Source organism: Sinocyclocheilus anshuiensis, unplaced genomic scaffold (assembly GCF_001515605.1).
Source record: "Sinocyclocheilus anshuiensis isolate Anshui unplaced genomic scaffold, SAMN03320099.WGS_v1.1 scaffold1845, whole genome shotgun sequence".
Lineage (NCBI taxonomy): Eukaryota > Metazoa > Chordata > Actinopteri > Cypriniformes > Cyprinidae > Sinocyclocheilus > Sinocyclocheilus anshuiensis.
This window is the reverse complement of record NW_015540953.1, coordinates 231,496-256,277: the sequence shown is the minus strand read 5'-3', so window position 1 is coordinate 256,277 and position 24,782 is coordinate 231,496. Positions and strand designations below refer to the sequence as shown.

The window sequence follows — 24,782 nt, the reverse complement described above, 5'->3', positions numbered from 1 at the left end:
GCAGTGTGCTCCAAAACAGTGACAAAATTCGCATTTAGAAGATATAAGCATTCAAAGCTTGCAGTTCGTCACTTCCGCCAAAACGGCTCAACGATTTTTTTTGACATTACATGGTACTTCAGCTTCTCATCAAACTTTCTGTCCAATCAAATAAAAAGGGGCGGGGCTGCTTGATATGTCCCGCCCTGTCTTCATGTTTCAGTTAAAATGACGTCAACACATAGAGTAACACTGCGTGTTTCTAAACATTTCAGGGGACCTTTAAAATGAGGAACAAAAGAATAAGTCGTGGGAACAAACTTGCTATTTGTGAAAGGGGCATCATAAAAAGCAGATAAAATGCAAAAGCAGCTCCTGATCACACAAAAACACTCTGCTCAACAAATGTCTAAAAATAGCTTAATCTAAACAAAATCAGGATTGGGTTACTAAAGTACACAAAGCAGAAATCCTGCACATGACCCAGGCTTCTCTTCAGCTGTTTCCTTTAGCAGTTCAGATGTGAAACGGCGTCTATCTTGGATGGTGTTCAGTGGAATTAATGTGTGTCTAAATTTGAAAACAAACTGTCTAGAGGCCGGAATATGACCTGCTACGAAGCCAGTCCTTGTAAAGCGCCCAGTCTAAGTAAAACCAGAGACTCCCACGCTTTTCTTTCAGCCTAAAGAGAAAAGGAGCTCTATCAGGCCATAGCACGGGCCATTTGAGAGCCATTTCTAACTTGTCAGAGGCCTGAATGTCGAAACGCCGAAGCTAGTCTGCTAATCTAGAGTAAATATACTAGGTGGACACGACAATGGATGAATGATGAAAAAAAATGACTCATAGTGAACAACTGCTGCAAACCACAGAGACGCTTTGGGAATTCAAACACAATTCATGCGTGAAACACCATTAAATGAGCTAAAAGTGAATAAAAGTGGGGATTATAATGATCAACATTAAAATATACTGATAAAATGTGAGGAAGAAGATAAAGCTGTGAAAGCAGGTTATGAATGGAGTGGATAAATAAAAAGAGAAGGAAGAGAAGCAGGTCTTTCTTCATCAGCAGAGGAAGTCTTTAGATGCATCTGAAGCAGATGCAAGCTTAGATGCACCTGTTAAGATGAAGAAACAGGAATGGAGGTAAAAGAGGAAATGGAGGGAAAAGAGTGGGAGGAGAAAAAAGCATGTGGATAAAGTAAAGGTGAGCGGGATGGACTTGGGTAAAGATGACTCTACCTTGCTCTTCCTGCTGATGGTAACGGGTCTCCATGTCTGCTTGTTGCTGATGCCCTCCTGGAGAGCCATTCACAGAGGAAGTAACCTCATCCTCTTGCCTCTCCTCATTTTCCCCCTTTCTCTCCTCCTCCTCCTTTGTATTTTGCCCTTCTCCTTTGGTGGTAGGTGTGTCCTGAGTGTGCATGTGTCCATTTGTGTTGGGAACATCTGCATCTGGATCAAGGACTTGATTGCATGCTGACTGGACTCTATTTTCAGAATAGCTGGTCACTATGGCCTCTTGCTCACTCACAGTAATGCCCTCGGTCTCCTCTTCCTCCACCCCTTTCTCTTCAACATCGGTTTGTTTCTTCTCATCTGTTCCTACAGAGGAGCTGCCCTCCTCCTGAACTTGAACGTTGGAATCAGACTTGGGTGTGGCATCTACCAGACCTGTTTGAGCAGTCTCAACTTCCTCTGCCTTACAAACTGCTACTATATCATTCTCTGTCTGGCTTTCTGTCACTCCAATGCTTTTCTTTTCTACCGTTTCTTCCTCCTTACAAGATAAATTTCCCGCTACTTCTCTTTCTGCATGTGCTTCTTTTGTCTGGAGTTTCACCTCAGTCTCGTTGTTTCTGTCCTCGTGGGACTCTGTCCTCACCTGACCCTGTGAAATGAGCGTAACCAGATCCTCCTCAGGCACCATGGTGACAGAGGCAAAAGCTACCTGTTTGCTTTGCGGAGCAGTCGAAACAGGCCCACTTTCTTCCTCTGCACTCAAACTATAATCACCATCAGATTCATTCTTGTCATGGCTACTGTTACTAAATGCTTGATGGTCTTCTTTTGTGGCAGAAAGATCATGCACTTGCTCAGGTGGTGTTTGGATGTGTTTGTGTATCTGACATGGGCTGTGCTCTGTTTGCTCAGTCTGTTTGTGTATGCTGACAGTTAGAGGCTCAGAAACCAACACTTTACAATTCTGCAAATCACAACAGCCTTCCAGGCCATGATCACCTCGGACCTGCTCAGATTCAGATACGACTTCTGCTTCTGCAGCAGGATCAAACACAACCAGTTCAATTTTAGCCGGAGAAACTTGTTCAGAGTTTTCCCTCTCTAAAGTACCAGATAACATTTCATTCTCTGGTTGTGATATACTAGTTACTTCGCTGTCTTGTTGCTCCACGTGAACTGTTTTGCTGTCTGTTTGTGATGTACTTAGTGGCATGCTGTACAGATGTGATGCAATGAGTGGTTTGCTTTCTGGTAAAGATATACTAACTAGTTCACATTCTAGTTGTGATGTGTGGAATAGTTGGTTATCTGGTTGTGATGTGCTGACTAGACTGTTGTCTAGCTGAGATGTGCTGACTGGTTTGATGTCTGGGTGTGATGTCTTGATTGGCTCGATGTCTAATTGTGATGTGTTGACTGGTTTGCTCTCTGGTTGTGATGTGCTGACTAGTTTGTTGTCTAATTGAGATGTGCTCACTGGTTTAACGTCCGTTTGTGATGTCTCGATTGGCTCATTGTCTAGTTCTAATGTGTTAACTGGCTTGCTGTCTAGTTGAGATAAACTTTCTTTTTTGTTGTCTAGTTCAGATGTGCTAACTAGTTTGCTGTCTAGTTGAGATATGCTTACTAGTTTATGGTCTGGTTGTGACGTCTTGACTGTCTCACTGACTAGCTGTGATGTGCTGACTGGATTACTGTCTGGTTGTGAAGTGTTGACTAGTTTGCTGTCAAGTTGAGTAATGTTTAGTGGTTTAAGGTCTGGTTGAGATATGCTTACTGGTTCAGCGTCTGGTTGTGAAGTCTTGACTAGCTCATTGACTAGCTGTGACATGCTGTCTGATTGTGATGTGCTAGCTAGACTGTTGTCTAGCTGACCTATGCTTACTGGTTCAACGTCTGGATGCGATGTCTTGACTGGCTCATTATCTAGTTGTGATGTGCTTACTAGATGGTTGTCTAGATGAGATGTGTTTTCAGGATTAACGTCTGGCTGTGATGTCCTGACTGGCTCAATGACTAGTTGTGCTGTGCCGACTGGTTTGCTGTCAAGTTCTGATGTGCTGACTAGTTCGTTGTCTTGCTGAGATGTGCTTACTGGTTTAACATCTGATTGTGGTGTCTTCACTGGCTCGTTGACTAGTTGTGACGTGTTGACTGGTTTACTGTCTGGTTGTAATGAGCTGACTAGATTGCTGTCTAGTTGTGATGTGTTGACTGGTTTAATGTCTGGTTGTAATGTGCTGACTTGATTGTTGTCTAGTTGTGATGTGTTGACTGGTTCACAGTCTGTTTGTGATATGTTACGTGTTGACGTATCAGAAAGTGGAGTAGTATCACAGTCAGAGTTTTGAGACACAAACTCTCTCTCAGACTCATGCTCAGACACATTGTCACAGGAGGCTGTACCTGCAGCACAGGTGTGCTCAGACCCATCCACCTGCTGTAGTTGACGCTCTGCCTCTGCAGGAGCAGTGGGGGTTAAAATCACAGGCTGGTAGGTATCACTCAGGTTTTCCTCAATCAGCATGGCGCACACCATGCTCTGTGAGCATGCGCCATTCTTCAAAAGACTCTGCTCTGGTTTGGCTTTAGGCTGAGTAGAAGCCGCAGTCTGTGGTTTATGTAGATTTCTGTAGTTCATGCTAATGGCTTGAGTGAGAGAGCCCTTCTGTGGGGAAAAGCGTGGTAAGGAGATATCAGCTAGCTCCACATACTCTCCCTCCGAATCCTCTGCCGTGCTGCTAGAGCTCTGTCCACTGCTATCTTTACTGATCTCACTGAGAGCAGGGAGGAGCTTAACCCCCTTGCTCTGACAACCCATCTCCCCCGATTGGTCCGTGGAAGTGTCAATAAAAATCCTACATTGTATGTCCTCAGGGTTGTCTTCCTGATCTACGTCCAAGTCCCTTTCCTCTCTGTTGGCAACTTCCTTGGCCACCCCTCTACTTTCAGCTTCTTCTGTAACTTTGGGGGGTCTGCTGATAAACTCCGGGTGAACAATATCCTCCCACGGTACCCTAAAAATATCATTATCCGCTGATAAAAGACAGTGTTCCAGAGCGGCTTTTCTGACCACACTCCTCTCCCGGTTGATGGAGTCCAGCCAATCCATGGTGAATAGAGAGGTGTATGCTAGCTCTGGCACGTCCAGCTCCTCCACATGCTGCCTGCTAGCTGCCAGACACTTCACCGTGATGCGTGGGGGGCTTTTGGGCGATGGCGTCACCTGTAAGTAGAAGTCGCTGGGCCGTAACACACGCCAGTCCAAAGATGAGAGCTGAATTATGACCTTCTCATGGACACAGAGCGGCCAGCCCTCATGACGAAACAGGAAACCACAGTATGGGAACTGCAGAGAAAAGAGAGAGGGAATAATCAGTAAGGCCATCAATAATTGTTAATTTAACTGTTGATAAATTACATAGAAAGACTTGCTGGACACATTTCAGTTATCTTAAAAAATACATTCCAAATTTTAATATACATAAAAAATCAAAAATCTAGCAAAGCAGAGTTAGAGGCAGGGTTCTGTCAATGGGTCACCCAGCTAAACTATTATATTTGGCACATATATTTTTCAGGCCTTTAAAACATGAAGATAAGACATGGTGGCTATTTATGTTTTCTATGTTTCCCATTCTAAGTGAACAAAGTGATATATGATAACAGGCTTGTCTCTCATGGGAAACTACTGGTAACAACCAATTGCCACAGTTGACTTTGGCTTGCTCAATGGGGATTTTAAGGAAAAATATGTTTTGCAAAAAGTAGAATATAGGCCTATGCAATATAATTAATGCAACATTCTGCCACATTTACCACGACATATACCATGGCATTTTATTAACGCAGCACAGGGAATAATAAAGATAAGATCACAGGGCCTTAAAGTGGACAGGGATTTTGAGAGATTCTTTCTTGCTGAATCTGGATGCTTCTAGATGATTCAGTGAGACAGTTTGCACAATAAGCCCCTTTATTGTAACTCAATTTCAGAGAGAGAGAGAGCCCTGTACTCACTCTGTACCCTATTTCATTCATTTGAATGAATTCTGCTTGCAAAGTTTACTACAACAGAAGTGTACTGGGACACTAAAGAATTAGAAATAGCCTTGGAGTCCCGAAACAACTGCATAATTCAGTGGGTTTCTTCCTATATGCCTTGACAGTCATGTCACAGACTGTAATACTGACCCCCTCTGTGTAACTTGATGCAAACGTGCTTTCGGATATCTCGGCGATGAAATTAATATTCTGCTTAAGTTGACTACGGTAGGCTGAAAATGACCCGTTTCCTTTGAAAGGCAGAGCAGGGCAAGGGAGGAAGGAGGGTTGGGTGTCCTTGTGCCGAAGGTAAGGGGGTGAAAGGGCTTTTTATTCACAGACCTCTCATTTTAAGCTTCTGTTTCCCATTATTATATCCTCATTCACCTTGAAGCTGCAGCCCCCACCATGGAGGAAGATACCTGGAGATACTCCACTGACCCCAGGTGCAGCGAGCAGCCACTGTTCCCACAGGGTTCACGAGAGCATAAATGCACATTGACACACACACACATGCAAACACAAACTACAAAAACTGAGACCATAAAAGGGGGTATAAATAAAACGGTAGGGGTCCTATTAAAGGGTCTTTTTTCAGGTGCACACTGGAACCATTCAAGCTGTGCCCTGGCACTGGCTTTCAACTCATGAAACATCACAGATATTCCTTAGAGTGAGTGCGCAGAGTAGGGATGATGGGTATTTCTTTTCTTTTTTTTACTTTAATTTTCCCTTTTTTCCAAACAAATGCAGAAGAAAATGAAGCCCGGCTTTTGTTATTTCCAGATCACCATCTATCCATCATTTCCTGTCCTCTCCTTGTCACTTGGAATCAAGTATGCTATGCGTGTAGCATATGGGGGCACCACAAAGAAAACTGTAACTGAGGGACCAGCAGCTGAAGTCGAGTGTAAAGAACATGTGTGTGTAGACAGCTGTGTAGAGCATGTGAGTGTGTGTATCTGTACTGATCTGGCTGGGAAAGATCCCAGCGCTCTGCAGCGTTGATAGGACTTCTGGGGGCTTCTTCTCCAATAACCAAAACAAGAAGCACTAGCACAAACATTCAGGCCAACAGGCTTGCCGTGCCTTTTGTTTTAACATGCACATGTCTGTGTTCTGGGTACACCCTCATGATGACTAATGATGAGTGGGGGCTCAGCTAACAAAACATGACAGACAGAATAGGACATGACAAAACACAACCAGAGGCCGAAAGAGAAATCATGAACACAATAAGGTTGTAAATGTTACACTAAGATAAATGACAAAATGAGTTAAGCAATGAGTAAGAGAATTGAAAAGAATGAAAGGGAAATGTGTCACACATGTATCCTGTTGAATACAAGTGAATGCATGTCTATGAATTTTATCAGGCTAAATTTGGGGTTTGCATTAGTTTAGATTTATTAATTTCTTCACTTTTTATTTCTGATATAATAAAAACATAACATATATAAGAAATAATAATGAATAAATGAACAAATAAATAAATAAACAGAGAACTTTGATACTCACGCATGCATCCTGTTGAATGCTCTGTAGGATGTGTTTAGCGGGCACCAGGAAGTCAATGATGTAGCGTAGTCCGTCTCCACGGTATTTCGTCTCAACCACGTCTAACACCTGGCATAGCACGGTGGCTGCAGTGGCTTCAAATGGAGGGTAGAGAGCGGAGAGCGTGCTCTGAATGCAGTTGTCCAGAGATTCAGAGTCCTGTAGAGAAACATACAAATAATCAGAGGAAGAAAAAAACATTCTTTACAACTATATCTCAACAGTATTGACATAAACACAACAACATTTTTTGTTTCTAATACGAACAGTGAGAATTCAAGATGACCTCAGTTAGGCTATGGATCATCCTACATCCTATGAAATGCCATGTACTGCCCATCAAACTAGTAAGATGGTATTAAGTCCAACACAGGCACACAGATAGACACACTCTCAGGAAGTGAATCACCCAAGCCTGGCCTTGTCTGTCAAAACCTAGACCAAGCTTTTCTTCTACCATGTCCACACGTGTCCTGAAAGCAGCTGATCAGTGTCCCTGGTGGTCTCCATCATAAGCCTTCCCATCTGAGAAGTTTAGAGAAGAACAGCAACTGGTGGTGAAACCTGACTCTTGAAGCCAGTGCAGGGAGCAACCAATACGCTGCTAAAAATAACAGCTGAATTTTAAGAAATAGGCCTCTAGTCTAACTTTACTGTGTCTATTTGCTCTTTGCTCATAAGCATGATCTTCTTCTCTGTCATTCACAATTTTGTTGTTGAGCTTGTAGTTTAGTCAGTGACTGGTTAATGTCCATTAAAAATTAAATTAATTGAGCGTATCGACTGACAGCTGATTAATCAATATCAGCATAAATGCAAGCATTAATCATGCAAGGAGATGGTAAAAAATGTCTGTACAGCCCATACAACTTTTGTACTGCATGTCATATTACATCTGCAACACAAACATACATCACTGGCTTTCTTGAATAAATGAAGCGGACTCAACGTAATCAATGTTGGAGTGTTTCTTTGTAAATAAAGATTACGTTCACTGCAAATACTATAATTGTATCTCATCAGTCTCCCACCATCATCTCAACCAACAATCATGTCAGTACTCGCCAGGCTAGCATGCAGGTAAATTCACCTGAAATCTCAGTGTGGTCGTATGTTATGCATTGGATTCTCACTGGGTATTATTAACTGGAATATTTCACAATCCACAATGTTACATTGAAGAAAAGGTAATTAAGAGACAATGAATTAAGTGACAGTAAAGACATTTATAACTCTCACCATGTGGGCCCATCTCAACTACATCTATTGTTCTCTTTATAACACATAACTGTGTTATTGAATTATTTCCTTAATTACTCATTTCCAGTAGATTATCAATAAACTCATTGATCTTACTGACTGAATGCCACCCAAACCACACAACTGCCCTGAAAGAAACTCTACGCAACTAACATCCTCATGATGCATTACTTACAGTACCACTTAGGGCCTCACAAAACTACTGGGGTTACTAAAGCTCAAAAGTACAGTCTAGCATATCCAGTGACTGAGGCATGTCAGGCAGGAGAGATGGATGAGACATTCAGGCACCACTTTAGAGACCCCCTCTCTGTGTGATCACCTATATGTGCACACATGTGTAGATAGTAATCTGGGGTAAGACTGTACCGATACAAGATAAGGGAACCATAGCAAAACCAGAGTAAATGTGAAGATGTTTATGTTGAGAGTAAGAAAGATAAAGAACGTGGGAATGAACAAACTGAAAAACAACATGACACAGCTGTGAGCTAAGCAGACACACAGGTGCACTGTGGGTAAATATTGTAATTCTACTAGCATTAAACAGAAGATGAGAGATTAAAGATGTCATGTGACTACACTTTATGACTAAAGTCAAAAGCTGGTTAGTAGAAGCACCACATCTTACAATCTAACTGCTGCTTCTGTTAGGGTTTGTCTACAGTTTGCATAATTAGCATATAAAAACAATAAAAGTCTATGGCAGTTGCTCTCAAACAACCAGGAGGGCCTTTGTCAAACTTCCAGGAGTGGGCTAATAATAAGAATAAGCCTTCATAAGTCTTTAATAATATAATAATATTCAAATTGTTTTAAGTGACAATATTGTCAGGGTCTGGCGTCTGGTGTTCTCCCTCTCACCACCAGAGGTCGCCATCTCCCATCCTCCCGGACTCCTTTTCCGTTACCTTGACTCCACACACCTGTGCACACACTCACACACACACACACAGCTGTTGCCCATCCTGAACTCCGTCACCTTGACTCCACACACCTGTGCACACACTCACTCACACACAGCTGTGGCCCATCCTGAGGGCTATTTATGCGCCTTCCCCACGCCACTCTGGGCGGATTATTAATGATTGTGTGTAGTTGTACTACTGGTTGTAATTGTTGTTACCTGGACTGATGCAAGCACTAAGTTGCCGATTTTGTGTCATATCCCTGTTTGTGTTCTGAGCCTGTTTTCAGATTCTTATATCTGTTTGTGTTTCCGTTTTGGGGGTTTACTTTGTTTTTCCCTGCGTTTAATAAAAACCTGCATTTGGACCCAAACCCGTTTACATTGTGTTTTCCTAACCGCGCCGTGACAAATATCTTAAATGAAAATTATATTTAAAGAAGACTAAAAATAAAGATGTACATCAATGAAAAGCCCTCATATATTTTTGTTTTTGTTTTATTGCAACAGAAGTACCAGAGGAACATATCATCTCAGACAATAGGACCTTCGATTTTGTCCTGGACAATGCCTGGAAGCCAAAATGGTTGAGAATCACTGCTCTGTGGTACGTCCCCATTTATATAGCCAAGTAAATGTCTTCATTTACAACGACCGTGCTGTGCCATACTGTTATCAGTGCTGTAACTCAGTCAGCCTGGGAACTGAGATCCCCCACACACATTTCAACCATCTGAAATAACACAAAGAGGATGAAAGTGTGATCATTCTTTGACTCTCATCTCGAAGCTCAAATCTGCACAAGTGTTTTATGCTGGTTTCATACACTGATCCATATCTGGAGCTATAAGAACACACATTGGTCTATCTAGTCAGGTTTCTCCAGCTCTGAAAACATTCTTAAATACTGTGGCATTGATGCATTAGATTCATTAGAAGGACAAATTCCATTTGACCAACTCATTTTACATTACACAAATCTAAATTCCAGAATCTGTGTTGTTTGAAGTGAAAGTTCAACTGAGGTTTACCAGGTCTAAACATCATCCGCATGCCTGAATGTTCTTCATCAACATCAGTCATTTCAGATATATGAGCCACTTCTTGTACAGAATACATTCTAACAGCCCTCTTCAAGAGTAAATGAATTCCAGGTTGAGGGATCTTCATTGGTTTTTGATGTATGTTCAGATTCAGCTAAACTCTTATATATAAAGATTCTTTATTGGCATCAACATTTCAGTTTTTTTGCACAAAACGTTCTATAGATTATTAAAATGTTCTTCACACTAAGAAAAAAATATTATTTTAATGGGAAGAAACCAGGAGTTCTGAAAAACCAAGGAGTTCTAAACTTATTATGTTCATTGTTATTTAAGAATTTGAGATCAGTGGAAGTCTTTTTTTGTTTTTTTTTACAGTTTGGCAGCGGGACAGTCTTCAAAAGCAAGACACAGAGGGCTTTTCCTCTCAAACAGTTCCGACCGAGGTGCCAAGAAGTCATCAATCAAAAAGCAGGGTCTGGAGCTTGGGGAAAAGCTCTCGAGGCCCACAAAACCCTGCAGCCTCTCTCTGCTGAATAAGGTATAACATCATTAAGATCCCCATTTAAACCCGAACAGTAACACACACCACCCAACATCGTGAGCAATCGCAATATCATTTTTTTCAAGAGCTGTCACTCTAGTTAAACTCATGCGAACAGTGGCACGGCCTGACAGAAAGATGTTGATTAGAGGAGGCTGTGTTCATGTACTCGTCATGACTAATGCTCATTTATGAGTCTGACATTGCCTGTAGTGTGTTGACTAAGGAAGGAAGGGGAATCAATGCAGACTTCCTGTCTCAAACTGTGTAAAAGCAAACATTTCCAAGAGAAAGTCAAATATTCCACATTCCTTCCCCATTTTACCTTTTAAAGGTAAGAAACAGCAGCTTAGGCTTTTCCTCTGTGAGCTGAATGGGAGACCCTAAGAAGGGCCCATTCTGAGAGAGGAGAGGGATTTACTGTTAGTCTGCAGCAGACGGTTTAATTTTCTCCAGATCTGAATGGCCACACAAGCCGCTCATTCCTCTCCCCTTTTTATCCCTCGTCTTGGTCTTTTCTCTCAGGCATTAATTAGTGAGACAAGTTGGTGAGATTTGGGTCTACAATGGTATCATTCTGCAGAGCACCGTAGTCATGCCTACAGGATAAACACTGTGCCTCATAAGCTTGTGTGAGTGCGCTGTACCACACTTTGTCAGGCAGATATTCTGTGGTTTTCCGAGTGTTTGTGGTTGGACTTGTTCTTCATTACACTGAGAATCTGACAGAAAGTCTTTTAGCATTTTCTGCAGTGATTCTGGGACAAAACGGTCTTAATTCAGTGGAATAGTTTGGGGTCAGTACGACTTTTTTTAAATCAATATTTTTATTCAGCAATGATGCATTACATTTTTTAACTTTCTATTAATTAACGATTCCTGACAAAAAGTATCACCGTTTCCATAAGAACATTAAGCAGCACAACTATTGTCAACTTTGACAATAATAAGAAATGGTTAGGACAGTATCAAATCTTGGCATACATGCTGAATTGAACCATTTCCCAGAATGTGACAAACCATCTAATGGTGGCTGTCTGTGTCTAGGGATGTTATTAGGAGGAGTGTTATTTATGGCATGGGCTCTTTTCACTAATGATAATCAAGACATGAGAGTGCACGCATACAGCTTTGTTAAATCAAGACTGTCCCCTTTTAAGACGGCAGCTTGGCCTTTGGCTGCACAATATTAGATTACTTAAAGCATCTCTATGGGTCACACTCTTACTGGTGAATAATCAAATCAATTGCATCTGTCCCGAGGGAACAGTGAATCCCTCTTTTGACTGTTTAAGCCTTACAGAACAACATTTTAAGGAAATGAAAGCACAAAAATGTTTGAAAAGTAGTGATGTGGAACACAATCTAGCCTTCTTCCGTCTATTCAAGTATAGGAAAAAATGTGTAACTGAATATTTGAAGGATTGCAATTAAACTTTTTAAAAGTGCATTTAAACCTACATACTGTGCTTGTGTACAATAATGAGGTACTGCATAGCGTAGTGGTTGGATAGATGATAGGAATGTGAGATGTTCAGACTTGTTCTTAAAAACTGCCATCTGACGAAGAAGGACAAGATGGAATAATGTAACTAGAGAGATAATATAATCCATTAAAAATGTCGGCCAATTTGAATGAGTTGGATAAAAGCGACCTTGTTCTTTCAAGTGCATTTGTGTCAAACTGCAGCTGAGCTCTAACAGATGTGCAAGGTAATAAGAGACATGGTCAACTATGTGTACACACTAAAACACACACACCGACTCTGAGAGACAACGTATGGCAGGGCAAAGCACTGGGGACCTGACCTTTCACCCCAGCACAAGTGACAGAATGAACCAGCTGTCCATTAGAGCAACACAGTGAAAGAGAAAAGAGGGACAGAGAGAGAAAGAGATGTGAGGTACCAAAAAGAAAGAACAAATATTTCCAGTGTTTGTCCTGTCCCAGCTGATCAGGTGACCAGGCTATTGTGCATGAGGGTGGCACAGAGGTTTAGAGGGTGGAAACTTTGGCAGGGCACAATGTGATGGTGGTACGTCATTGGGGAATTATGAACACAAAAGCGAAGTATAAACCTCTCTCTTTCTCTCCTCCCAACCCCCAATATAGACATTTTTCTACTCTGTTATCAGCAGGCTGATAAGAATAAGGTTCCGGACAAGGGAACATTTAGCTAGCATCTACTGACTTCCTGAAGAGGTGAAGCAGCTGTTGCCCTACGACACCTCCCAGTCACCACATCAAATGACTGTCCAATGCTGCTGAACTCACTCACAGATCACTGATGAGGTCAGATCTACCTGGAACACCTTCCAGTGCTCAAATATAGCTCACTGCAAGAAAAACACATCAGGAAATATCTATCAACTGGCTTACTACAGAAATGGTACCTAGTTAGACATTTTTCCAATAAAACGGATCCCCAGAGAGACAATTTTGCTTAAGAGAACAGGAAAGGATTTTAGAGAGCAGGCCTAAATATGGAACTATGTTCAACTCTAGCCGTCAGCAACATTTCATTTATGATTGTGTAGACAGGGTTAAGATTCTGGCATGAAACTACTGCTTGTTTATAAAAGATCTGCATTAAAGCGATAGATACTAACATGTTGCTGTATGACTGGCTTTCTTACATGGAACACAAAAGTCTGTGGTCTGAACAACTTTGAGTGTTATTTTTTGAGTGAATTACGACTTTAAATTTGAGTTATGAAACACTAAAGAAGTTACAAAAAATCAGAGAAAAAATGGTGCCGTGCTAAAACCGAGCTCATCACATTCCTGGGGTGAGTGAGGCAGAAAATGAGAGCTGTCTAACATTCCACAAGGAATCAAACCTGATGCTCACACAAGTCATAACTGTTCAAACAGCCCTCAAAGAGATCAACAAACCCTCCCCATGTGCATGTTTTTTTACAATCATTTACTGTGGTAAGTTCCCAGTGACAAGAAATTTGCTGGTCCAAATGAAAAATTAAATGCTGTGCCAATCAGAACAGATCTAATGTTTATTATATAAAGTCGTATGATGCTGGACCAATGATGGTTTGCTGTGGGTGGAGCTACTCAGCACATTTCTGCAGAAACAAACCAAGTAATCGACAAAAAGTTACATCTGGTCAGGACATGGTCAAATCAGAACGGGAAAACTGCTTGAGAACAGATATAGAAGTATTGAAAAACAGCAGTGTAGAGTATCAAATCAGAGTTCTCTGAATGCTTGAAGAGTGGCAGTCTTCAGACGGCCCACATGCTGACCCAGAGGCGTCAGGCCAGCACTCTGATTCACACTGCCACTGCGCTGGCGTCAAGCTGTAAACAGTGTGCCTGAAGCCAAGACTCTTAAGAGGCTCCATCCATATACAGCTGTCTACTCAAAACAATCAAATGTGCATCATTAGCACCATTTGGGGCCCACAGTCATTCTTTATGGCTTTGTGGAGTATGACCAATTGATGTGTGTGTGTGTTTCTGTTTGTCTTACCTTGCTAACACATCCAGCAGTTAATAAAAACAGGAGAACTGATCATCTGACAATCTTGCCCAATTTTGCAGTCAAATCACAAAACTTGATCCAACAGGTTAGGATGGGATGGTTAACTATATTCTACAACACTGAGAATTTTGAAGAAATCAGTATGCTACTGCACAGTACTTCGGGGTGATAACATGTTTTAAGGACATTTACTATGGCAATACTACGGTGTTCTTTGAAGAACCTTGGTATACAAAATTGACACTGCTTAAATCCAATGAGTAGGCAATACAACAGAGGGACTTTAGGATAAAAACATGGCTGAGTGGCAGTTACTAAACTATACATGTTCGTATGAATGAAAGGCCGGCCCTGTAACAGCTTAGCTTCTTAGCTTAAAGTGTCTCCTCAAAATAAACCCCATCTAATTTTAATCAGTCTATCCCTGAAATCCAAACCTGTAGATGGGACTCCATCTAAACTCACTGGCACATAATCAGTCAAATACACAACTCAAAATCCAGAGTCCTTGGGTCTTTGGGGTTAATCTCCAGAACGGTGTACAACTTCAGAGCGGCTGCATTGAGCTCAAAGCCTATTCATGAGCTAAACACAAAAAACGTTGACTTTTGGCCCTCTGCCACTGATGGATTGAGTCCTCGTCTCTTCTATTGTGAAGCAAGACTCCATTGGCTGAGAGCTGGATTGTGTGGCGACACTGTCTGGGGCTTGACAAAAATTTTTTGGGGGGGGGGGGGGTCCCAATGTTTGACTTTGGCACAAGCAATGGGCACCAACTGTGAAGATAAACACAATTTAGAAGATCACATGACAACATAGTACAGCCATTCTAGGATATTCAGTTACCCTTTATACATCCTATAAATTTAGACTTCAAGCGAACCTAGATGTGTGCTTCTAGGGGCAATTATATTTAACAAATTTCTGTGCAAGCTAACAGGTGAGTGTGAATAATATGAGCAAGTTTCAGTTTGAACTTGCGGTCTGACAGATTTTTTTCAGTGTTATCACAGTGATTATGGACACAACTCTTCTGGCTTCTGCTAAAATAGGTCTCGGGGTGAAAAGTACAGTGGGAATTCACCTAAACATGAGTGTTTACATGTTGTCACTGAAATGTGCGCACATGTTTATATTTATGGTCCTCCTTTTCGTCCTTTCCTCTACAAATGAACCATTCATTTCCTCCTGAAATGGTCCACACAGAATGGTTTTCTTTCCTGCCTAGTGTGTTGGGATTACCATGTTAAAGAAGAGAGACCCAAAGGGTGTGACAGCATTCTTGAAGCAGCAAGAGCCACCCAAACAAGATCCATAACAGTACACTGATTCATGCGGTTATATTCAGTTTGAGAGATCTGTTATCTGCTTTGTCAACTCTTTTGAAAGCCTGATTTATTTATATTAAAAAGATGTATTATAAAGTGATAGTTCACAAAAAAAAAAAAATCTCAAACCTGTATAACTTCTGTTGAAAAACAACAACAACTGTTTTGCCCATACTATATTCTCCTTACTGTCAGTCAACCCCATTGACTTTCACTGTATGGAGAAAAAACTCTATTTTATTGCAGAGAATTAGAAAATGCATACAGGTGGAACATCAGTCGTGTTTTTCACATTATGGTCTGACTACTTATAGTGAGACTATATCTACGCAGCTAACATGATGACAATTTACTAAAGGATGAAGACAGTCTGTGCTCAGATTGTAACTTTAGCGTGTGAGGTAATGAAATGGCATGAAAATTACTTATGATTAGCATCAATGCCTCAAAAGAAACAAGTCAAATCTTGATCCCATACATTACAGTTTGGTTGCTAGTGCACACAGGAGGAAACAGTAAAATCCCTTAGCATTGAATAGTACTCTCTCGCTACTCCACATGTCTTGAGTTGTGTCTGTATGTAACGGTTGTCCCAAAGATGACCAGTGCACTGTGATTTACAGGCATGTAGGACAAAATTAACCCTAAAGGTATTTAGTCAACATCCCTGGACCCTGAACTCTGCCTGAATCCCATTATATCACAATGACATTTAAAAATGCTTCCCTTTTACTCAGACATCTGTTAACATTCACACTAAAAACTATTTAAAACCAAGCCGACTATCCTAAACGTGCTGGATGATCTGAAGATCTGGTCTATGGAGAGTGCTAGCTGCATAACAAACATGTGGTCTTGCAGGATCAAATTTTAGAACCTGTAAAGCACATATGAAAGTTAATTGGTTAGTCCAAGCAGACCATAATCCCCATGTGACCTGTTCCACCAAATAGCATTTGCAGTATTGAGGACTATCCAGCCAAACATTAGCAGGGTTTGGTATGGACCTGACTATAACCAAATGTCACAATCTGAGTGCTGAACTAACATGACATTTTGTTTTTTTTAGTAGTGGGAATGATGGGAACAGTGGTTTTCTGTCCATATCTAGAATAACAGACAGAAAGGAACAGAAAGGAGCAAGAGCGAGAAAGAGAGTGCTGTGATCATGTTTTATACTCTGTATTGAACAGGTCTGATCAGGAGAAGCATCGTGAGCATTCCTCTACCTCAGCAATATGAAGAGCAGCCATGAGATCAGCCTTTCTGTTATCACTCTTTCTCTCACACACATACACACAAATCAAAGTTTGGTGTCTGTAAGATTTTTTTATTATTTTTATTTCATTAAGCAAGAACACATTACACTGATCAAAATTTACAGTAAAGACATTTATAATGTTACAAAAGATTTATAATAGCCTAAATGTTGTTCTTCTGAAGTATTCCTAAAGAAGTGTTATTATCTTTTCCAAAAAATTAAGTAAATAAAGTATTGATAATCACAATAAATGTTTCTTGAGCAACAAATCAGCGTATTAGAATGATTTCTGAAGGCCCATGTGACACTGAAGACTGGAGTAATGACTACTGAATGACTGTTGTTTTGAATTATAGTAATAATTCACAATATTACATATTTTACTGTATTTTCGATCATATAAATGCAACCGTGGTGGGCCTAAATGTTTTATATATAAAAAAAATTAATGCCAACCCCAAACATTTGAATAGTAGTGGAATGTATGTGTGTGTGTGTGTGTGTGTTCCAAAAGGCGTGTATTGTCATATTTATTTGACTTCTTCAGGCTGCCCTAAAGGTAAGTATACTCTCAGACACACATATCAGACAAACCTGCCCACTAGCAAAATGTAGCCTCACATTTACAAACAGATGCCTACACATGAAATATCATAGACAAGGTGTTTAGTATTACTGTTGAGACCCCCTAGTTATAAAAACCCTGCAGCTGCCTTTCTCATGAAGCCTCCTGAAGAACAGAGTGGTGAAATTCTTCAGTCAAGAGTCATGATCTTAGAAGCATGCGGTGTTACTCTGAAGGGTTAAAGTTTAACACATCAGAGCAGACTCAAGAACAGCCCTCTACCTGACAACAGATACAGACAAACCTCAGACCTCTCTGAAGCATCTGAGTTAACCTGCTCTTCATACACAACTACTAGATAACCCAGTGACCCTTGGACAAATGTCTCTACAGCAAGATGGGTGGAATTGAATCGCCTCGCCGCCAAGTCGCCCAGAGACACAAAAAAGGACACAATAAATGGACCTAATTTAAGCCTCCGACATCTTGACAAGCAGTGGTGGGCTTGAATGAATGAGCGGGAGGCTATTTTGCTTTTAAACGCATTTGTTTCCAGTTACCTCTACAGCTATTGTGAGCTACAGATCACTGAGCCAGAGCTGCAGTGTTTCCTGAAAAACTGAACCATATGCAGCTTGGCCGGTTTTTGGGGGGATTGGATGTTTAGACTGACTTTGTAAATTGTACCCGGCTCACTCAATTACAAGGACAGACCGATTGCTCACAGGACAAAGCCCAGCAGCGCTCTTGGAGACGATACACTCCAGGTCAGAGGAAGTTCCTCGTAAAACGTAAGAACAACGAATGTTTGTGGTTCAATCAGCAGATGTAGCACAGCACAACCTGTTCGGAGCGTAATTGTGGCTTGGAGTGAAGAATGAGCACATGAGTGTACTAATAACAATGTACGTCTACTCCAAACACTTAATTTTGCCCCTCTTTCCGCCCCCCCGTTCTTTCCTTCTGGGCTCATTTTCAATATCAACCCGGCAAACCCAAACACATGAGGCTAAATTGAGTCCACACATATCAGTGTTTTCAAACTCGATGATGATTAAGAAAATATGGTTTCAGATAAAACATATCGCCTTCTTTCTTCACCTTCAGGGCAGCAGTCACATTTAAAAGAGAATGAAAGGCCAAGAGTGTTGTACACACACTTTCCTTCCTCTCTGCATGGTTGACCTCTTTATAGGCTTGCTGAGATGTAAAGGAGACGAGTGTAATGCAGAGAGCAGCTGGCGTGACAGGCCTGAGCACACACACACACACACACACACACACACACACACATTTGGAAGACACCGATAGTCATGAAGAGAGGTCACACACAGACACAGTCAAACCGGCTCTATGAAACCTACAGAAAAACAGCAGCACGCAGTCAGCTCTCAGTGGAGTGTATTCATGCTGAATCCACAGTTTCACTCCCCTCGGCTGCTTTACCTGCGTCAAGGACAGTACAGACCACCAACACACACTCTGAGCACTTATTCATTAAAAACACACACTGACTAAAGGTCCTATTCACGTATAACACGGATAACCAGCACACTGCATCACCACAAAGACGTTCCCCTATAGCTAAAGTGTATTCTCACACTGTTGACACAGTCAATCAGCAGCAGCACAGTAAAAGTCAGTAAAAACAGCAACAGTACCCCGTCTCCCACCCCTCCCCCATCCCTCCCCCATCTCAACCCCCGTAAAGTAAAGCCATTAGCACCTCTAAACTCCAGATTTGTCTGTACTCACCATGCTGTAGGCTGATTGTCCTTCCCTTCATTAGATTCATTTTCCAGCGAGTCCGGCAGCGTCCCGTACCACGGTTGAGTCTGTGTGTGCGTGCATGTGTGCTGAGTGGGCAAGTTTGTGTGTGTGCTGCTCACTAACCCTTCCAAACTGCAGGTCTCCGACACACTGACACACTCCCCACACACTGCAGCAGCTCACGAGGTAGAGACCGCCCACTCACTCCCTGCCCCTCCCCTCTCACACTGCCTGCCCGTCTGTCTGTCACTCTTCTGACCACACCCACACTCAAAGACCCTCCCAATCACACTCTATATTAGCTGCTGGAGCAAAGCAGACACAAGGGAAAAATAGTGTCAACCTGAATATGCAAACTACATATTAAATATGCAGCGTATTACAATCAAAAGAAAGTATTTTTAAGGCATAGTTTACTCAAAAATATATATTTATTGGGCACCAAAACTTTCTTCAAAATATCTTCTTTAATGCTTCACAGATGAAAAAGTCATACAGGTTTGAAAAGCCATGAGGGTGAGTAAATCACTAATTTCCATTTTTGGGTAAAGTATCCCATTGAAATTATGTTTTCACACAATCGCACATCAAATTCTGATCAGCTAAAACCATCCAACCAGTGTTGGTAATGTTACCTAAAACTGTTAAAACTTTCCAGTAACTGAAATAAACTAAAAAAAAACCTTAATAAAAAATGAATGCTGCCTTGACAACTAATGGAAATAAGTTTACTGTTTTTAAGTACTGAATTAATTAACATTGAAAAAAAAAAAGAAAGCTAAATAGACAAAAAAAGACAACTAATACAAATGACAAAAGCACATGAAAAGTGTAAAACTTTTAAAATTACAAGTGAAAATATGAATATAAAAGCTAATTCAAAATATTAAAGGGGTCATATGACGTTGCTAAAAAAGAACATTATTTGTATTATGTGTATTTGGTGTAATGAAATGTGTTTATGTGGTTTACGATTCAAAAAACACATTATTTTCCAGGTGTGCTCTGATTGGCCAGCTATCCAGTGCGTTGTGATTGGCCAAATAGCGTGTGACGGAAATGTTATGCTTCTTACCATACTGTGATGCTGTGTCTCGGCGCGACGAGACAAAAACATTAAAACCCATTATAAACGAGGCATAAACTTTTTTTGTAGAAGCATTTTTAAAATTTGAACTAACACCTCTATGTCTACACCACGTTATGTACGAGAAGCTGCAAAAGACACATGCGCAAGTGGAATGTACAAAACATGGTGACATTAATTTTTGAGTAAATATAATGGGCGATATATTGCGTCACCAAAAATTATTGAGGTCATGTACATATATTGCGCGATAAGTCGATATATTGATTATTGCGACAGGCCTACTTGTAACACACCAAAGATAAAGGAAAACTTGAAATCACATCATATGACCCCTTTAATATATATAATATACAGTCAAACCAAAAATTATTCAGACACCAGATACTATTTGATATTTTTTTACTAGTGGGTGCAGGAAACTATAATTTATAAATGTAAGTGAGGATAGCAAAATAAAGTGAACTGTGACATATTATACCCAAAAATTCTTCATACAGTGGACTACCAGTAAAATTTGGGATCAAAAAATATTCAGACACTTTCACCTGACCATGTTTTGCTTATGTGTTTTTCTTTAATTGCTAATGCATCCTTTTTTCATCACAGACTGAACAAAATTAAGTATTGCTTGGTAGTTGGTTGACCTAAATTGGTATTATCTAATTGTGTACTTAAATTTAACAGCTGAATATTTTTGGTTGATTGTAATCCATTACATACTTTTCTATCAAAGTTATCTGACATTATCAAGATGAATTTGTTCTGACACAGTTTAACTCTGAGCTCTTGTCATATTTTATTACCATTTTCTAAACTATAGCAAATAAACTGTGATATAATGTGAGAAATGTTGAAGCTGTCTGAATAAGTTTTGGTTTGACTGTAATAGTATATAAATAATATTAATATAATACATCCAACTGAACTCACTGACTCATTTAAGTAACCTTAACTGACTTTATGTGATATTATAAATTGGAACAGCACTTTTAAAATTAAATGTTTACCAAATTACATCATTCAGTCAAATTTAATTTACTGCACAGGACTGTTGACAAAACACAGTTGGAAATACTGTAATCTGGCTTTTCAGTGAGAAAGCTACATACACCCAGAGACTGGCTCCCTGCTGACAGAGTGAATGGACACAGAGCTTTAGTGGGAGGAGAAATGCTGTCCAAGATGAGTGATTGACACTTGATCTGCTTACCACTGTCTAAAAGATGAGAGAGGATCAACCAGGAGAAAGACAGACCGTGAGGGGTAAAGTGAACATGGGGCACAAGCGCCAAACGCACAGCTGGTCTAAGCAGAATTAAGTCACCTCTTAATACACAGTTAATTAATTAATTGAATGATTAATTAATTATTTGTACCTCAGAATGCTTTTTTCTTTCTTTAAAAGTCTGTATGCCTCTTTTTTGTTCATCTGCAGTTGTTGTTGTTTTTTCTACCATTACATTGCATATTTTTATTTTAAATTAATATCCAAACTTGATGACAGAATTGTCATTTTTGAGTGAACTTCAGCTAAAGCTTCTAAACAACAAACATGTCCATAATAACACTGCATCCATGTGTATACTACAGTTATAAAAGTATAGGGTCTATAAGATTTTTTCATGTTTTTGAAATAAGTATCTCATGCTCACTAAGGCTGCATTTATTTGAAAACGGTGATATTATAAAATAATTTTACAATTTAAAATAACTAGGTTTAAGCAATTTTTCAACCAATGCCTTTCAGTGTCATCTTGGATATTGATTTTCTTAAGTAACATTGACAGGGCCCTTAAATCAATCATTTAAAAATTAAAGTAGATAAAGCATTTAGGAAAATCAACAAATACAATACATTAATTCATAAATGTAAACAGATTTAATTAATATTGTTCAAATTAATTTGGTATTTATATTTCCCCTGCTGATAACAGCATGGGAAGCCCTCATACTCAAACATTTAGCTTGAGGCTGATCTGCAAGAGCACAAAGGAGATTTCTCAGATTGGTACCAACTACCAAGCTGCATGTAAACCTGAACAATGAGTTGAGGTCATACTAATTTGAACCCACATATGTGGGTCAGTGCGTTTAAGTTTTTCATCACTGGGTTAGGTTTGTCTATTTTTATAGGGGTCCAGTAGAGCCTGTGCAGTGTACGACCCATACCTCACTAAAAGTCTCTATGTCAAGCATGTGACCATTCCTCAATTAAAATATATTTACTTTTAACCAGGCATGTAAAAAACATATGTTCCTTTGGCTCTAGACCAGGGGTCTTCAACCTTTTACAGGCCAAAGATCACTCGATGGATAGAGAGATGGACCAGAGACCCCTGTAGTGTATAACTAAGTACAGCATTTTAAGCCTGGCCTATAATAGCATTGGTACAGTACCATATTAATGTATTTATATACTTTGTTATGATGTCTTCATTGCAAAACCTTTTTTTTTTTTAAATATTACTAATGTACATAGTCATATCTTATACACTTAACATTTAGCTGAACTTTAGCTTCTTCAACTTTTGGTTGAGCTTTATTCAACACTGTATTTTTATTTAACATTTTTATTTGATTTATTATGTATTATATATTTTATTTAACATAACAAATTTACTTAACTTGAAGATGATTTGAGAAGCTGAGGTGCAATAATAAACCTCTTACAGGTATCTGATGATGCAAATCAGTCATACTGCTGTCTGTTTCTCTTTCACTAAGTTTGTTGAGAGCTGGGCTCGAGGGAAGGAGATAAATACAGTAACCAGGGCAGGGTGTCCGCGGGTCCTTAAAAAGTCTTAAATGTCTTAAATAACGTTTTCCTAATATAAGGCCTTAAAAAGTCTTAAAAAGTCTTAAATTCGGATTCGATGGGTCTTAATTATTTTTGGTCTCATTACCGCTAAAATGTCTTAAAAAGGTAAATATGCAGATTTAAGTATGTAAAAGCTGATAGAACACTGATGAAAATATTGCTTCAGAATAAATTGTTTACTCCACCAAAACCTCAGTGATGCAGTTATTTTGTGGGGATATTTTGTATGGAATATTGTCTGCTGACATGAAAAGTTCACTGGATATCATAGTAATAAATACCATTTATTACAGCATTGATATTTTGTTTTCTTTTTAATTTATACACATTAAATATTACATATATGTATGTAATAAAATGTGAATTTCCATTACAGGTTTAGGTCTTAAATTTCATACAAGGTGGTATTAAAAAGGTCTTAAAAAGTCTTAAATTTAACTTGTTCAAGTCTGCAGAAACCCTGCAGGGGGAGTCAAACGCACTCGGCAGTGGCTGGAATATGAACACGCACATTCCAGCTGCACACAGCAACAGCAGGAAGCCATGTAGGAAAGATTCCTCAAACAACAAGATCAACTCACTGCTGTGCCAAAACATTAAAATTAAAAATGTAATAATTTTTTCCCCTGTTCAAAATAGTTTCATTTTAATGAGATTTATTGGCATGCCAAATATTTGTACAATGTATACTGTATCTTTCTATTCATATTTCCAGTAGCATTTCCAGCTTCACTGCATACAAATACATTAGTCCAAGGAAAAAAAGCCACCAATGACAGCCATTGTGTTTCCCTATTAAGAAATTGTATGTGAAGGTTTAACATGTGTGGTGTATATGTCTAATTTAATATCATAATATATTACAATTCCCGGATGTCTGTGTATTTTGTGCATTCTGTCTCCCTCTGTAAGACCAGTTTTGACACGGATATGTTACCTTGTAAACAGACACAAAAATGATCTCATAAAGTCCACACAGTAGCTGTATGGCAGGAAGTGTAAAACGGAGCGAGAGAGGATATTCAGCCATGGGGCAAAAAGCAGCTCTTGTATTGCACCCTTTGTTAATGGCTTGTTATATGACATGGTCCTTCACCCAAGGCTGTCATCAGAAGTAATGCTTGGTTCCTGTGTTTTTGTGTGTGTGTGTATGTGTGTGTGTGTGTGTGTGTGTGTGTGTGTGTGCAGCACATTTTATCACAGGCTACACAAACAGAGTAGAGTTTGAGGTAAAGGAACAGCTGAGCTGCTCTGCTACAGAAATTCTGCTTTGGCTTGAAGTCCAAAAATCAGTCCATGTAAAGTGAGAAGGACTGAAGTTAATAATTAGAGCAGTTATACTAGATGTAATTGGGTAGCCATTATTTCCAATTGAATTAAACTGAGATCAATGGGAATATATATTGATTCCCAAGCAATTGTATCAGTCATGAGGATTTATGTCCGAAGGAAATCTCAGAAGCTGATACCTCTTTAAAGCAGGTTTCACAAACACACACACAACATCCAGAGTGTGGCCAGGGGAAGGACTACATCCACAGGCCAGAGTGAGCGTATGCTTGATGACCGTTCTTTGATGGAGAGGTCAGATAACATAATGACTGATCAGCATTATAGCTCTTAACCAACAACAAAAAAAGGAAGAAACAGATGGGGACAAATGATCACTCCAGCTGTTTTCTTACCTTTAATGGTAAAGAAGGCCTTAAATGAGGAAGACTACAAACATCTCCAGACATACCGGAGATAGGAATCAGTGTGTATGTGTTGAAGTAACAGCACAACAGGCCTCAGGCAGCCAGCAAATGAGGAATAAACTGTGGAGCTGGAGGTTAATGGTGCAACACATAAACACCTAGAACCCTAAAGTA

General features: G+C 39.9%; 1 protein-coding gene across 3 annotated transcripts in view; it reads right to left on the bottom strand.

Annotated features, from left to right (window-relative positions):
• The window catches only part of LOC107689976 (rho guanine nucleotide exchange factor 40-like), a 61,320-nt gene extending 42,169 nt beyond the window's left edge, over window positions 1–19,151 (bottom strand). For all 3 annotated transcript variants that reach the window (XM_016488191.1, XM_016488190.1, XM_016488192.1), the window contains exons 1-3: window positions 18,989–19,151; window positions 6,787–6,984; window positions 1,225–4,573 (exon numbers count right to left, since the gene is read on the bottom strand). In XM_016488191.1, coding sequence (XP_016343677.1) covers window positions 1,225–4,573; window positions 6,787–6,984; window positions 18,989–18,991 — 3,550 coding nt within the window. In that variant the 5' untranslated portion in view covers window positions 18,992–19,151. The remainder of the gene's footprint in view (window positions 1–1,224; window positions 4,574–6,786; window positions 6,985–18,988) is intronic.
• Window positions 19,152–24,782: the final 5,631 nt, after the last annotated feature.